This window comes from Dermacentor andersoni, chromosome 11 (assembly GCF_023375885.2).
Source record: "Dermacentor andersoni chromosome 11, qqDerAnde1_hic_scaffold, whole genome shotgun sequence".
NCBI lineage: Eukaryota > Metazoa > Arthropoda > Arachnida > Ixodida > Ixodidae > Dermacentor > Dermacentor andersoni.
Genome location: NC_092824.1, coordinates 101,398,864 through 101,414,660, shown reverse-complemented (window position 1 = coordinate 101,414,660; position 15,797 = coordinate 101,398,864). Strand labels below are relative to the sequence as shown.

The 15,797-nt window shown below is 42.4% G+C and overlaps 1 protein-coding gene across 3 annotated transcripts in view; it reads left to right on the top strand.

Annotated features, from left to right (window-relative positions):
• The first annotated feature begins 3,641 nt into the window (after positions 1 to 3,641).
• Positions 3,642 to 15,797, top strand: part of LOC126538980 (neprilysin-1-like) — a 29,243-nt gene continuing 17,087 nt past the window's right edge. Inside the window, exons 1-8 of one of the 3 annotated variants that reach the window (XM_050185666.3) lie at positions 3,642 to 3,855; positions 6,773 to 6,871; positions 7,915 to 7,956; positions 9,116 to 9,277; positions 12,451 to 12,531; positions 12,727 to 12,935; positions 14,083 to 14,277; positions 14,597 to 14,683. In XM_050185666.3, coding sequence (XP_050041623.2) covers positions 6,781 to 6,871; positions 7,915 to 7,956; positions 9,116 to 9,277; positions 12,451 to 12,531; positions 12,727 to 12,935; positions 14,083 to 14,277; positions 14,597 to 14,683 — 867 coding nt within the window. In that variant the 5' untranslated portion in view covers positions 3,642 to 3,855; positions 6,773 to 6,780. The remainder of the gene's footprint in view (positions 3,856 to 6,772; positions 6,872 to 7,914; positions 7,957 to 9,115; positions 9,278 to 12,450; positions 12,532 to 12,726; positions 12,936 to 14,082; positions 14,278 to 14,596; positions 14,684 to 15,797) is intronic. The other 2 variants (XM_055075229.2, XM_055075230.2) reach the window with 2 other exon arrangements.

Below are 15,797 nucleotides of genomic sequence, written 5' to 3'. Positions count from 1 at the left end.
ACAAATCATCACTCGAACGACGCCTGGTTGAAAGGTTCCTTTGCTGAAATTCTTCGCCCTTCGAGTTGTAATGCAAGTTGGAGTAAATTATAGATATTTTTATGCCAGCAGTATGTCACACAATTTACAACACATTGAATGCGGCAATGAACTGATATTTCGGCTACGCCCGTCTCGTGAGAGCGCGCACGATTTACATATAAGCTTAGTGTAAAAATGCCAGAGAATTCTTGACCTCAAGCCTCAACTGGCGCCTTACCGCAAACGTATGTGCAATTTCAAGTAAGTGAAGTATTTTTTTCTTCACGGCATACGTAAGAAGGAACAGCGCTAACAATAACATCAGCAAGACTAAATTAGTGAGACAGGTTTTTAAGATCTATGATAGCGTTACATTCTCTAAAAACAAGTATTGTTCTAGCGTACTGGTAATAAGCCATAACAAGACAACCTGTTACAATTGAAGTTAGACCTCTGTTCTCTTTGTTTCTGCTCGCGCGCTGTATTTTGGTCTATTTCATTTCGCCGCGGCCTTCGAAAACGCACCAAACTGCACCAGCTGTACCTGAACTGTAGAATAATAAGAAAGCCGGTGAGTAGAAACCTATTAGTATTTGCACAGCACGCAAACTCCTCTTTCTGATGTTTCCATTAGTTTGTGCGCCTCGTAGAAATAGATAGCTGAAATGTTTTTACTTCCCCAACTGTCTCTAGTGTTTTTAAGAGGACATAGTGATCGAATATTTAGATTCGAGGGCTTACAGGTAGCATCACCACATTGTTGTGACTATCAGCAGCACCGATTGTATGTTCAAGGAAGGAGGCACTTTTGCAAGATCTATGACCCCTGTTCTGCGTAAAGAAAATTTCTCCAATATCAGTTAATTTTACCTAATCTTCTGTACCTGTTGCTCCTTAGCCTAACCCCTTTTTGGCTATTTTCAGTTCCTCCGGCACCTATTCTGCTACGAGTCACGCAAACCAGTACAAATTAATGCATGTTGATAGGTGTAGATGTTCGAGTCCCATTTTGTTGTGTGATATCTTGCCTCCTATTCAATCAAGCACGTTTATGACGATGAAGCTGCGATCAACTGACATGTCATATGCCTTATATGACCGGACATGCTGAGGGCAGGTTGACGACAGTGCATATCTACCGCAAGAACCTTTTTATAAATTACTCATGATTTGCTGCAATATGTCACTACAGCTGCTGATGTGACCTATGAGTTTGCCAGCTGAACACGAATTAAACAGTGCCTCGGTACAGTTCCTATGCGGAAAAGTGGTATCCTCAGCAACAAGTGTTCTTGAACCAAACCTGTGTCATAAAGATAATAATGAAGCTTTCGTTCGATGCAGTGCTTCGAGTTGATATATATATATATATATATATGTATATATATATATATATATATATATATATATATATATATATATATATATATATATATATATATATATATATATATATATATATATATATAATCATCGCCCTCGTTACGCCCACTGCAGGGAAAAGGCCTCTCCCATACTTCTCCAACTACCCCGGTCATGTACTAATTGTCGCCATGTCGTCCCTCCACACTTAATCTCATCCGCCCACCTAGCATTCTGCTGCCCCCTGCTACGCTTCCCTTCCCTTGGAATCCAGTCGGTAACCCTTAATGACCATCGGTTACCTTCCCTTCTCATTACATGTCCTGCCCATGCCCCATTTCTTTTTCTTGATTTCCACTAAGATGTCATTAACTCGCGTTTGTTCCCTCATCCAATCTGCTCTTTTCTTATCCCTTGACGTTAGACCCATCATTCTTCTTCCCATAGCTCGTTGCGTCATCCTCAATTTAAAGAGAACCCTTTTCGTAAGCCTCCAGGTTTCTGCCCCATACGTGAGTACTGATAGTCAAACGCTTTCTCGTAATCAATGACAGCTATATATAAGGCTTGGTTATATTCCGCACATTTTTCTATCACCTGACTGACAGTGTGAATATGGTCTACTCTTGAGTAGCCCTTACGGAATCCTGCCTAGTCCTTTAGTTGACAGAAATCTAAGGTGTTCCTGATTCTATTTGAGATTACCTTAGTAAATACTTTGTAGGCAACGGACAGTAAGCTGATCTGTCTATAATATGTGAAGTCTTTGGCGTCTCCTTTCTTATGGATTGGGATAATGTTGGCGTTCTTCCAAGATTCCGGTACGCTCGAGGTCATGAGGCATTGCGTATACTGGGTGGCCACTTTTTCTAGACCAATCTGCCCACCATCCTTTAACAAATCTGCTGTTACCTGATCCTCTCCATCTATACATATTATATATATATATATATATATATATATATATATATATATATATATATATATATATATATATATATATATATATATACTCATTGCAAGCTTGACTGTACACCCCTCCCCAATATCTGTCAGACTCGCAACAATTTATTATCAACTTTGCTTCAGTTTCATATTGCAGTTTCTTTTTTTCTCATTTGCTGGTGGCGTACTTCGGCTTCATGTATTGCTTGTAATTTCAAGATATTATGGATATCATTGTTTTATTTCTGGTCATGTTCAGTTATTGTGGCGCATTCGGGCTTACACTATTAGTTATGGCGCGTGTTATGCGTACCAAGGTACCGTATTCCTGCTCTAATCACAAGTGAATAGAGTACCCAAAGGAACTACTTCCATGTCTCCATATCCCAGCTCTCTATCCCTTCTCCGACGGTGCTACGATTTCACAATACAATTTCTCCGACAATATCGCACAACGACACAACATCGAGAACACAGAAAATGGCCAATATTGTAGATTTTTGGGAAGTTATCAGCGCAACATCAGCCCTTCGTGCATCCTTTGGCACTCGCTTCATCCTTCATAGAACTAGCGCGGAGGCAACAGCCCATGCGTAAGGATAAGCACATGACAAGCGCTTTCTGATGATTGTTCATTTGCGCTGAGAGGTATTCATCTGTCAACAGCCTGCGCTCTTCATTTCTCAATATGCTGCTGCAAGAACAAGTGCAATCGTTAAAGCTTTTAAATGTTCGAAATATGGAAAATTAATCACATGCAATGACGTATCAGCAACCAAAAAAATACTCATGACTGCCCAACGAAGATCGCGCCTAAATCTTTCTTAAAATTGGTCTTCTTATTTCATCATGCAAGCGATAATTTGATCTTATGGAGGCGGCGAAGACAACACTCCTTCCCATTTTCTTTAAAGGCACACTTAACTAAACGACTACGTTTTTGAGATAATTGCTCGGTGAGCAGCAGCTAAAAAAGAAGCACCGTTCTTGAAGACCACAGCAGTTTCAGCACCCGCGAAACAAGAGCAAAGTATTCAAATAACTTAGTACTTTCACCAGCTCATTTTCAGCTCAAAGTATACGTATCGAACACCAGAATGGATAGCGAACGTGAGAAAGAAATGAGAAGATAGACCATTCAAAGGCGGTGTGCAGCTGGTTCTTTTGGCTGCTGCTATGCCTACAAGTTAAAAGGGATTTTATGGCGCTGCTATTTAGAGCATAAAGGGCTGGAATGGTTATGGCAGTCAGGTGTTCTCATACTGAGGGGAGGGTAACAGCTGCGCGCTACAAAAGTAGGAAAAGCATTTTCAAGCCTACAATACGGAATGAAAGGGAGCAACTAATGTCGTCAATATCACAACCACCAGCCAACTTGCTATAAAATACCCCATTCATGTGACCAAGAAAAGGCCTGGCACACCAACGTTCCGTGAGAGATGTTTTCTCAGTAGGATGGTGCGACGCTTCAAGGAGCTGTCATCTTGGTTTCCGTCGATTTTTTTTCCTCCAGCATAGGAGCCGAAGGCGAGTAACTATACATCAGAAGCTGTAATATAACGCATGCGATCCTTAAGGGCGAAGACGACTTATGTCCAGAACATATTCAGAGGTCGTCCTCGGCTAGGGATGCACGGGTAGTTCAACCCTCTTTTGATGCAAGCTGCATGCAGTGATCAACAATTGCCGAACAAGAAAATCCCCAATCTAGCGTTAAATATTACACAATAGGATTCGTTCTTGTCTTCGACTCCTCCCATACGACGATAAGGCTCCTTGACAAAGATTAGTCATGCATGACAAAAACAAGTCCACTTGTCGAAACATTGCCTCCATGCTTAGGATTCTACTGTTTCACCGTTTAGGATTTCCCCATATTCCGGTGGAGCGTTTCTGTTTATGGAAAAGTATACGCAAGGAACACAGCACCACTAGAACGAGCAGCTCAAAATGCTCGCGCAGCATCAACCATGCATTTCCTCAAGCCTGTCGATAGTATGAACCTACGTTCAGAGCTGTGTGAAGTAACGGACATCATTACACTGCCCAGAACTCATATAAGGCTAGGCAAGCAGCGCTCCAGCAGCCTTTGATCCCGATAGTACCGCGTGCACCAGCTGAAACGCTTACCCCACTTTCTGAAGCCACGCAAATTACGAAGCAACAACTTTGAACCGACAAGTTTCGCTCAATAAAAATGCTTGAAACAAGTAGTAGATCACGTCGTGGGAGTATGAGCTGCTCCGAATTTAGAAAATTCGCACTCGAAACAGAACCACAGGTGGCGATATACAATCATACTTTTTTGCATAGTGCTGAAGTGGCAGCTGGCACACACTTCCAAGTGCAATTGTAACATTTCAGAAATTAGGAAGCAAAGTGTACGGAACAGCGCTCATAGAACGGTTTCTACAAATACCACAGATAGCTTCTTACATGCATGCAATGAAGTACAGTGCCAATAGTGTTGTTCGTCTACATTGAACTTCTGAGGCTGGTTAACATCAGCCAGTTCTTAAAGTCCCTGTGGTGTTGGCCGTCACCGTAAGTGTTCTTAACAGGCAATTCCATAGGGCTAGTTAGTAAAATAACCTAGTAACAGACAGCATAGAATTGACAGGGAAACAGGAACCTGGAAGGGAATAGCGCTCGTGTTGTTGATCCTGTGTTCTCGGCCAATTTGGTGCTGCCTATTACCACGCAAGTCTTTCAGTTAATGTTGTGTCAAGGCGGAAAGGAAAACTGTGTGTCGAGGAAAATTACTCAGATTGTAAAAGGAAGCGTATAACTACTGCGTCATGTATAGTCGCTTGTCTACCGCGAAGCGTTTAATAAATGAGTTAGTTTGTATGCTGATCCCGATGTGTGATTTCTCAAGATGGTAGGCACGTCAAGAACTTGGGACACCGTGGTTTAAAATGAAATAAATTTATGGTGATGACAGTGTATACCATGTTTCGCGCTCATAAAATCAGAAGGGACGGCTCCTAATCGATGGACAGATTTAATGTAACGTTTAACATTCAGCGATTGAGACATTACCGCGTCAATTCTGACCCCTACCTCTCAGAAAGCAAAGAATCGAGAAACCACCTATAACGGCGGTCTTTACAACATAAACGTGGAAGAGCGTATGCTGGCGAAAAAGCGCTATGAGGGAACATTCGAGTTTGTAAACAGCTAAAATATTCCTAAATGTAAAATTTATGACATTCCTGACTAATTTTCTTGACTTCGTGGTAATTCGTACAGATTACATGACGAAAGTGACACTTCCTAATATCGTAAATAAAAGGCACTACTGGGAAAATTAGTTTTTAATTGAATATTGAGCCTATGCACGGACTTTTCTAGAGCAGCTTAATTTGTGCTTTTGTATTTCTAGAGTTTCTAATTACTACCCAGAATTCGCCGAATTACATTCAAGTAACTTTTTCTCCAGACGACTAAATGTTTTATTATTAATCGGCCAACGTGCACAAATCTATACTAAATTTTGAAATACCGAATGAGTTAGCGTTCAGAGCACATCTTTTAAACGCCCAGGGTTTGTAATTAATACTTTCTCATCATCAAGTACTCTTAATTTGTCCTATTCAGTTGTTTGTCCAGCTATGAGTTCTGATAAGCCTGGTGACGCTTTGATGACTTCGTCACTTCACCTACATTTTCCGCACAATACGACATCCTGAGATTGCGGGATAACGAGGTTGGCTAGAACAATTTATTCCCAAACGCTACCAAAATTTAGACTAGGCTCATGCTTGGTTTAAGCAAATTGCACATTATGGAAAATCCACCCAGAATGATTTTCGCATAAGAGATACTGCAGTTACGGGGTGAGAAAAAAAGCAGCCAAGCTTTACTGCTAGAAAGGGTTCCATTAAGGCTAAACCCCATTAGCGCGATTTTGTGCGTGACAGCGACGGATCGGGCCGTCGCTTGAACAGATCGCCCGGTCTTGTCGCGCGATCGCTCGGTTTTGCAAATCTAGAATCCGTCGCTCGTCGCCCAGAAGTGCTAGGAGCGACAAGCCAATAGTAGGCAGCCGGAACAGGATGTACATTAGTGACGTACTACCGGTTTGCGCACGTGCGCGCTTCTCAGTATACAAACGGGACGAGCAAACTACCAAATTTCGATATGTAAACAAAATAAACCTATTGCAAGACCTTCAGAAGACTTTACGTTGCTTTGTACAGCCAAACAAATTAACTTAAACAATTATGGCAAGTGCCACGCCAGGTTTGGCGCTAACTCGATCGCCTATACCAGCAACACTGGAGAGCTGTCGCGCGAAGCGGTCGCTCGCTTGGAGTTGGACTTCTGGACGACGAGCGAACGCTACAGCCATCTTTATCGCGTCGCTTGTCGCTGTCGCGCAAGAAATCGCTTGCATGGGGTTTATACTTTACTTCTCTTTCTTTTGTTCCCTTTACACTAGGAAAAGCTATGTCACGTATACATCTCATTATATCAACCTGTCTTTTATCCTCGGTGTGCCTGGATGCTTTGAAGTCAACAAAGGTGAAGAATCACAAAGGCAAGTTCCTGAAACATCGAAACATCCGCATTTGATACCAAGATCTAATACCGCTTTTAGTAGTGCGATACGTTATCGTTCAAATTGGAATACTAACGCCATTAAAACAGCAGCGACAGATCAGAAAGGAAAAGCTTCCCCTGTAGCGCTGACTACGTTTGTGGTAATGTACAGCTGCAGCTGCCTCGGTGACTACATTGGCGGCTGTCTCACTTACTACATCAAGTTTTCTCCGTGCTTTCTTTTTCTTTTCTCATAAGCAGAAAGGGACGCAACAGATATCAGTATGAAGGAGCACAGTTGTCAAAACAACGTCAACATGCGATGTACAATCAATATAAACCAGTTATGTAAGGTTGAGCAGTGTAATATGTTACTTTTCTAGAATGCCGCACCCTTATTTTATACCGTCCGCAAAGTTCTGGCGTACCTTAAGATGTTCAAATTAAAAAGGTGGTTGCTGCGGACCTTTAAATTTTCCCGTGCCAGCTTATGCTGATGTTTCAGATTCTGACTGCATCGCCAAGCTCCAGTCTAAGCGGTCGGCAATAATGAATAATTACACTGCAATTTAAAAAAAAATATCAAGGACTCAAACTATAAAGTTTTGAGAACATTTTTTTTTCTGAGTTAAACCAACCCGAACGCTAGAACACACGTTAATATTAATTACGTGATGCAGACGTTTAGGCGATGTGGTTTAGATGGAAGGTTCAAGTAAGATACCTTTGACCTTCATTTTTTTTCTGCTAACATTATTATTCCCGATTTTTCTGCCGGAAGAAGGGAAACTGAAGTTAATAAAAATACACTACAATTATTAACTGGTTACAACTTTCTCTTTACTTTCCTTTCAATATATATTTTCTCCGAGCTAATTACTACGGCACAATTATTTAGTTCTACTTATGGTATCTTGCATTGCATTTGCATAACTTGATACACCAAATATGCTCATTTCAATTGTATTACTTTAAGAAAACGTTTGAGTATCAGAACTTTACCTGAATTTAAGCTCACTTTCGTCTTGTCTTCCGGTTTAGGCAAATACAGCGTCTGTGACACTGAAGTGTGCGTTAAGCGAGGTAAGGTATACAATCTTTCTCGATTCCTCCTTGGGAGATACCTGAAAATGCTTCAGCGAAACTGAACGTCACGGACAAGAAGAATTTTACAATGCAGTCTCACTGTTATCCACAAACAAATGCGCTCACTCAGGGCTGCATTGACGCTTCCATAGCCGCGTCCATCCCCGTCAATGTTCTCGTCCGATTTCAGTGATATAATATCGTTATCGCTAATTATACGCCCTCCAGAAGACTATACATGAGTAATTTCACATTATTGCAATAGCAATAAAGGTGAACATCGCCCAATTTGGAAGTACTAAACAGAAAAAAAAATATTCAACGGCGATGTGGCAGTAAATACGAGAGAAATGCGCTAACGTTACGACGCGCCCTTTTGAGGTCACGGGTGGATGATTTATACCACGTTCACCCCATTGCAAAGTGTTCGTGTTGGTCAGGAGCTCACTTGACACACGTGATGCCTCTTCGGCGACTTAAGGACAACTGACGGTTGTCCGCGTGGAGCCGCCGTCAGTTACACTATAAATATACAGGCCATCTCGTGTAACTTGAACCAAGAATTTTAAAAAGGGGTTAGCCGCAGCTGACTGAAACCAACAGCATATGGTTTGCCGTAATGTCGCACTCCTTGTATTATCTTTTTATATTCCGCTTAATTAGGTAACTGACTAAGATGAATTACGCAAAATTTGAAATATTCACTACAGGGCCAGGTACGTTTCGCTGCGCTCTTTATAAAAGGGCTCAGAAACAAGCGGTCCAATTTTTCGAGACAACGTCCGTCCGGCATGGTGATATTTTTAGGCCTTTAAAGATGAGTTAATTGATCTTAGTTAATCAATTATTAAGTGGAACATCAAAGTACGCTAAGGATCGCCACATGGCGGCAAACCATATGCCGTTGCTTCCATACAATTGCGACTAATAACTTTTTTTTAATCCTTGGTTCAAACTACGTGAAACACCCGGTATACATACGCATACACACATGCACACTCTTTCAAGTTCTCCTATTACCGTATCTAACTCTACTAAGTGACCGGTTTCCTAACGTTCACACACACACACACATACACACACACACACACACACGTGAAACTTCATATTATAAGACTTCTATCAATGTTGGCTACGACCTTGGTTTTCCTTCCAGCCAAGCTGATCAGCGAGTCACTTAACAAGTCCGTAGACCCGTGCGATGATTTCTACTCATACGCCTGCGGTGGTTGGATGGCCACGCACAGTATTCCGGGTAGCGAGTCAAGCACCGGCTCTTTGGACTTACTGAATGATGAACTTGAAAAAACATTGAAAGGTAACGTGCATGATACATATTTCTCTGTTGTTCCTTTTTATGCTACACTACATTTGACCACAATTTTTACGTAGCCGACGGCAAACAATGACGAGTTGCACTCGCATCAGTAATACTGCTTGTGCACTCGCACAACGTAGGTGAAAACCGCACTCGCCAGGTAGTGTCATAAGCCGGTCCGGAAGCATACACACAATTTTAAGAGAGACAGGTAATGCAATGAGCAGGCTGCCAGCTGCAACCCAAAGAGGCACGCCGCCTTGCCCACACTTCAGGAAGCACGTGACAGAAACATACAAGTTGAATATAGCAGTAATGAAAGGAAATGGGAAAGGAAGAGTGACTTCACAGATCACAAGAACTAAACTAATGGAATAAGAATATATAGAGCACAGCAACAGGAACGAACAAAAATATTACCGCAGCTTGTGCTAATTACAAACAGCACTAAAAACAGATAAGTACGAGCTGTTTTTCAAAACGCACAATAAAGCCAATTTATCTTCTTCTGATGGAGTCACTCTCATCGTCTTCACGCAAAGATGAAATTTGATTGGAACAGTCTGCGTTCGAATAATTTAGTTTCGGACTTAAACGCAAAGGGCAACGCACAAAATGAAGCCCCTTTCTATCCATGGTTAAAAGATATTTGCACGGATTACCCTCTGCTGTACGTATTTACGAATGCATATTTCAAACGGCAACACTTTTCGATTTTTTTTCCTTGCTTGTGTACACAGTGCAGTCCACTTTAACGATTTCAATAAGAAGGAAAATTTCTATCGTTATAACCGATCATCGCTATGTATGGACTGCCGAAAAAAAAAATAACTGTAGCTCCGAAACCAAGTTTGCCGCCTGCGCTGAGAGAAAGACGCTGTATAAAGTAGCCTGTAAAGAATAAAACGTTTATTTGTACCTGTAAACAGCGTATCAACCATTAGACGCGCTGCAATAGTCATAAATCCGCACTTGCTTTCGCGGGAGTTTCAGGTTCACAACTGCGGTGTACAGCTGCTGCGCCAACACTAGCGCCGATAATTAAGCATGCACGAAATTGATGAGCGACTCGTTCGATGACAATGCACTTCGCGTGACCATCGCGGTCGGTGTCAAAGATTTGTCATCGTCAATCCCGTCGCCCCCGTCTCACCACGGCGCCGTCTGTGGCGACAATTATCACCCCGTCGGAGATGTCTTCGCATAACGAGGCGGCACCATCGGCACTCAGAAACTCCCCCATCGAAGCACCACCTGTTTCATTGTCAGTAGCGACATGCTTCCACGGCTCCGCAATCTCAACGGCTTCCACCGTGCTGGTTCCCGGGATTTCACCCTGGCGCGCAGAGCCCGCCTTTTCCGCTGATCGGCGTGGCCCCTGGTTGCAGCCGTCATGATAGCGGCGCCCCTTTCTGAGCTCACACTTTTAGCTCTGCAAAGATTTGCAGCTTCTTCTAAAGCGATACAACACTGCTCTTCGTCGGCGCCATCCTCTATGAAACGGACTGTCCGCTGCAGCTTCAGCGGCGCATTGCCGCGCTTTCTGAGATGGGGGCAAATGTCCTACATAGCTAAAAACGAAAAAAGAAAAATAACCCCACGATGAGTTTCCATAACCAAATTGTGTGACCCCCTATTGTGAACTTCGTTTTTGTACGTTTCCCTCTTTTCTCCTTTCCCCACTCTTCTTCCACCAATCTTCCAATCGCCTCTTACTAATCTCTATCGCGGACATGTTTTCTTTCCCCTTGCTCTCACTGAACCCAAAAGTTTCAAGGAGGCCAGTGGTGCCTAAATGGACCGCTGGGCAAATATATTCAAATTCTAATAAAACATGCTCCATCGTTTCCATAGCTTTACCGCAGCAATGTTTCTATTGGGCTTAAACGAGGCCAATGGTGCCTAAATTGACCGCTAGGCAGATATCTTCACATTCTAATAAAACATGCTCCATCGTTTCCATAGCTTTACCGCAGCAATGTTTCCATTGGGCTTTAAGGAAGCCAGTGGTGCCTAAATCGACCGTTGGGCATATATCTTCATACTAAAATAAAATATGCTCCATCGATCGTTCCCCTAGCTTTATCGTATGCGAGGCGGCTGGCGCCATCTTGCGGCGCGCTGTGCCAACTAGCGATGCTCTCCATGGATATTACAATCTGCGCGCGGGTGGGACGCAAACACCGCCCGTCACGGCATCGTTCATATAAGGGGAACTTAGGAATGCAAATTTCACTATTATTCTGCATGAAAAACGCCGTTCAGAAGCTAACAATTTGGGTGTTATATATGATATGCGATGAATAACGTGTCGTTATACATGTTTTTTTTTTTCTCTCATATGTCAAGTCAGCTCATCGTTATAACCGACTATCGTTATATGTGGTATTATTATAAGTGGACTGCACTGTTCTGCATGAATATACTGGCGTATACCTTTGCTTTGGTTCCTCCAGTTACCTTTAATCGCCTCATTTCAGAGAAAAAGTAGCCTCCTTGATCACATGATAAAAGCTACGGCTAAGTTTATAGCATCAGTCTGCCTAACTAAAGAGCCGCAGCAAATCTAATGTAAAAGCAGCATTTCAATATTCACTCGCTTCTTTCTCATAAGTGATCGAGGCCACCTTCATATGCATCTATGTTTACACCTTATCATTCAGTGAGACCTACAGCCATTAGTAAGCCAAACATTATGCAACATTACCATACATGCAATTCAGTTTATATACCCAATGAGCTTAGGCTGGATGGCACAGCTGCTAGGCATACTGTAGATGCGAGATTCAAGTTTAGCTTTAGCACTGCGACTGTCAAATCACATTTGCCTGCGTCAACGTGAAGCTTGAAATTTGGTCTCGGTGCATTTCTGCGATGCATATCTTAATTAAAGCGATTCGTGGTTGAACTACAACGCGCGCAGAATGCGATGACGAAATGCACAGAAGTTTAGCATCTAAAAAATAACAACAATACTAATATTTTCGCTGCCCGATTGATGGCCCATCCTCCAGAGTGAGTTGCATTCTTTCACTGAGGAACAACAACAACGACAAGCTCTGTCTGTGTCCTTCTTTTGTGTGCATTGCTGTCGAAAGAAGAACTATTAACAACTTGCCTATATTTTAGTTCTACTACTCATTAAAATGATTATAGCATTCGTTATTTCTCAGACATTTTAGAAAACATGGCCCCTGTTTATGAGGACCAATATGTCTCGTACAAGGCTGCGGTTGCATACAACGCCTGCTTGGGTAAGTTTGGTTTTGGAATACATATTTTAGGTGCAGATCGTCCTGGCTCTCACTAGGCTTAAGCTGGCATCATGTCAGCTACGAGAGTTATTGTAATGGCATCAGTATCATGTCACGGGTGTTTTCTTGAAACTTTCGTTTCCATTCACACGTGTCGAATATAGTTAAGTTTAACATGCGTCCTCCTATCTACAGCTGTTCCTACAAGCAAAGACCGACGAGATGTTGCGATCAAACTGTTGAACGAATCTGGCATTGCACAGTGGCCTGCACATAATGAAAGCGATGACCGCACGAGAAACTTCGGAAACAACGTGGATGTGCTCAGCAAAACAGGAATATTCAGCATCCTTGAAGTTTCCGTGGGAAGAGATGCCAAAAATCTGACCTCTCGCGTCATTCAGGTGAAGAAACCATGGTTCATGAAAGTGTCAGTGATTAAAAAATATCCAGTAACATGAAATAAATTCACGGTGAAGGAGTTCGTTATTTTACTAGTATTGACATGCCTGACGAATCCATAATCCCGGATGTCTGAAAACACTTCATTGTTGTTTTTTGGCAAGTCTCGAGAAATTCCGCTCGGAAGTTTTCTTGCCAAAACTACAATACGATCTTGACACACGCCGTAGAGGAGGACTACGCTATAATTATGACCATCTTCAGTTCTTGACGCACAACCAAAACGCGGCCCACAAACGTTTTTGTGTTCCACCGCTGTCGGAACGTGACCGTCGCAGCCAGAATCGAACCCGCGACCCCACGCTCTGCAGCTTTACGACATAGCCGCTTAGCTATAACGGGGCGTTTTTTTTTTTTTTTTGCAAATGTCAACTCTTACGAAATTACAAAAGCTGCTTCCTATTGCTGCCTTCTTCAACAGTAAAATTCAACTTCCGTATAGGCATGTTCGTCAACACTACTAAATTCGAGCTAGTTTTCAAATTCGGCCTAGGAGCTACACGAGAAGCGATTTCTCACCGACACCCACACACATTGCGCTCACAGGGCCAACTCTAGGCAAGCCAGGAAAACACAGGCAGCCTTCGTAGAAAAACAAGCGCTGCAGCGGCCACAGGGCGTAGGCGTGCGTGTGAAGGCTACTTGGGAAAACTCCATCACGTGCGCCACCAGGTGGCAGACAAAGAAGTGTCCTCACATTGTGCGTGACCTCCGAGATTTTTTACGTGCCGGTCAAATTCGCGATGCTCGCCAGAAGGTGGCAGACAAAGAAGAGTGGTCGCATGAGGATTCTGAAAACTCGGAGCGCGCGCGCAAGCTCAGAGGTCATGCAAAACCATGATCCCTCGTCATTGTCTCTTGAACGGCAGCATGTGTTACGTAGTTTATGTGGTTGGCATCAAAGGAAAATAAATGCAGTCTCGCGGAGAGTGGTAGTTAATCAGGTGACACAATAGTGAAAGACTTCCAACGTTTCTTACACATGTCACTGTTGCACGCATTGTTATAATTGTCACCAGCTTGGCACTTTTAAAGCAGCACTGCAGAACTGGTGCGCTTATACTGACTATAATTTACGCTGTTTTGCAGCTCGACCAATTGGATTTCACATTGGTGGGAAGAAACCAGCTCATACACCCACAGGATGAGTACAACAAGCCTATAATCAACGCCTACAAGAACGTCATAAGAGCAGCAATGAAATTTATGACACCCAATCTCAGGGAGGATCTACTTACGAAGCTTTCGAATGAACTTGTAGACTTTGAAGGACGATTAGCCAATGTGAGCAAATGATTATCGAAGCCAGTCATGTTAAGTTTATTTGATTCATGTTAGGATGACATTAAAAGGCCGTGAGAAGGTAATCTGTTCTAAGGCAGCACATAAAGGGATATTTGTCGTTTTATTACTCAGAAGTGCATTTGTGCTCTCGTAAGTGTAAAGGGAGCTTATTTTTTTTAATTTCAAGCTAAATTTACGTAGGAAGCTGTGATGTAACCTTAAATAATGTCTCTACGTGCTCGCCATTACTGCTTCACAAAAGCCACGTTAACAAAGTTCCTTCTTACTATATTTTGAAGAAATGGTGCGTTGTTTCTAGCTTACAGTACCTCCTGAAGAAAGACGCAACTTGAAAAAAATTTACCACAGAACAACCATCAAGGACCTTCAAAGAAGCTTCTCGAACGTAAGTTATGCGTGAAAACATATCAAAATAGGTTAACTGATACCCTGTTACATTAGCGTCCACAATAAATGCTGCTTCATGACGTTTCTCATTGATACCCGACATATTCAAATTTCAATACAGTACGCTGCAGGAACCTCGATTCTTTCTGTCGTGTAACATTCAGCAGAATCGATATTCTACCGTGCAATATACTGGGCAATATTTTTTATAATTACACCACCACTCATTTTTTCATTCATTCATTCATACACTAATTAAATCATGATTAGAGATAAACTCCAAGATGGTTGAAGTGTTCAATAGGAACTGACCGAAAGTAGTGAAACATACGAACGATACAGCACCAGCGACTTCGGTTTACGTTCTTTGAACCCAAATGCCTGCTAGCCGAACAATTTGCGAAGTAGGCCCAGGAGAACTTTGCGAAAAATATTTGTGCATGTATTCCGGTCCTTATTTAAATCAGAAATACTGCGTGCACCTGCGTTTGTTGGCAGTGGGTATAATAAGAGTGTGTTCGCGAGTGCAACATCGTAAAACGAATGCACCACAGGAAGAAGCAACTGCCTTACAATGCCGCACACGACGCCCTCTACAATGCGCTTATAGCACTTCGTAAGAATGTAGTACACATTCGAATATTTTTCTCGAGGTATAACAGACACTCCGCATACATCTCTACCGATATTTGTTCTCCTTGATTACGTTTGTAACCTTAAGTAGAACATCAATTAAAGGGTGGCTGCCTAAAACACAAGCGTGAAAGTGCGGCCCCCCTCAATTCTTTTTGACGACTACCATAGGAAATTAGCGCTCAAATGGAAAGAAAAGGACACTGCACAAGGTATTGAAACAGTGTTTCTATGTGTCTTCTCCTATGCACTTGTTTTCAAGTGGGCAGTAATTGGGACAATTTTTCGTAGCCTTCGAATTTGGGTAAGTGCGTTGCATTGCATTTTCGTTTTTATAAGCGATGACGCTCGATACGTGTCAAAAGGCTGAATATGTTTACTTCGGAAGCAGCTAAAGACCACGAATTGAAGCCTTCTTTTAAAAAAATGAATGCACTCCTTTTCTTCAGAAGGCGTTGCCAAACATTATCGAGTAAGAA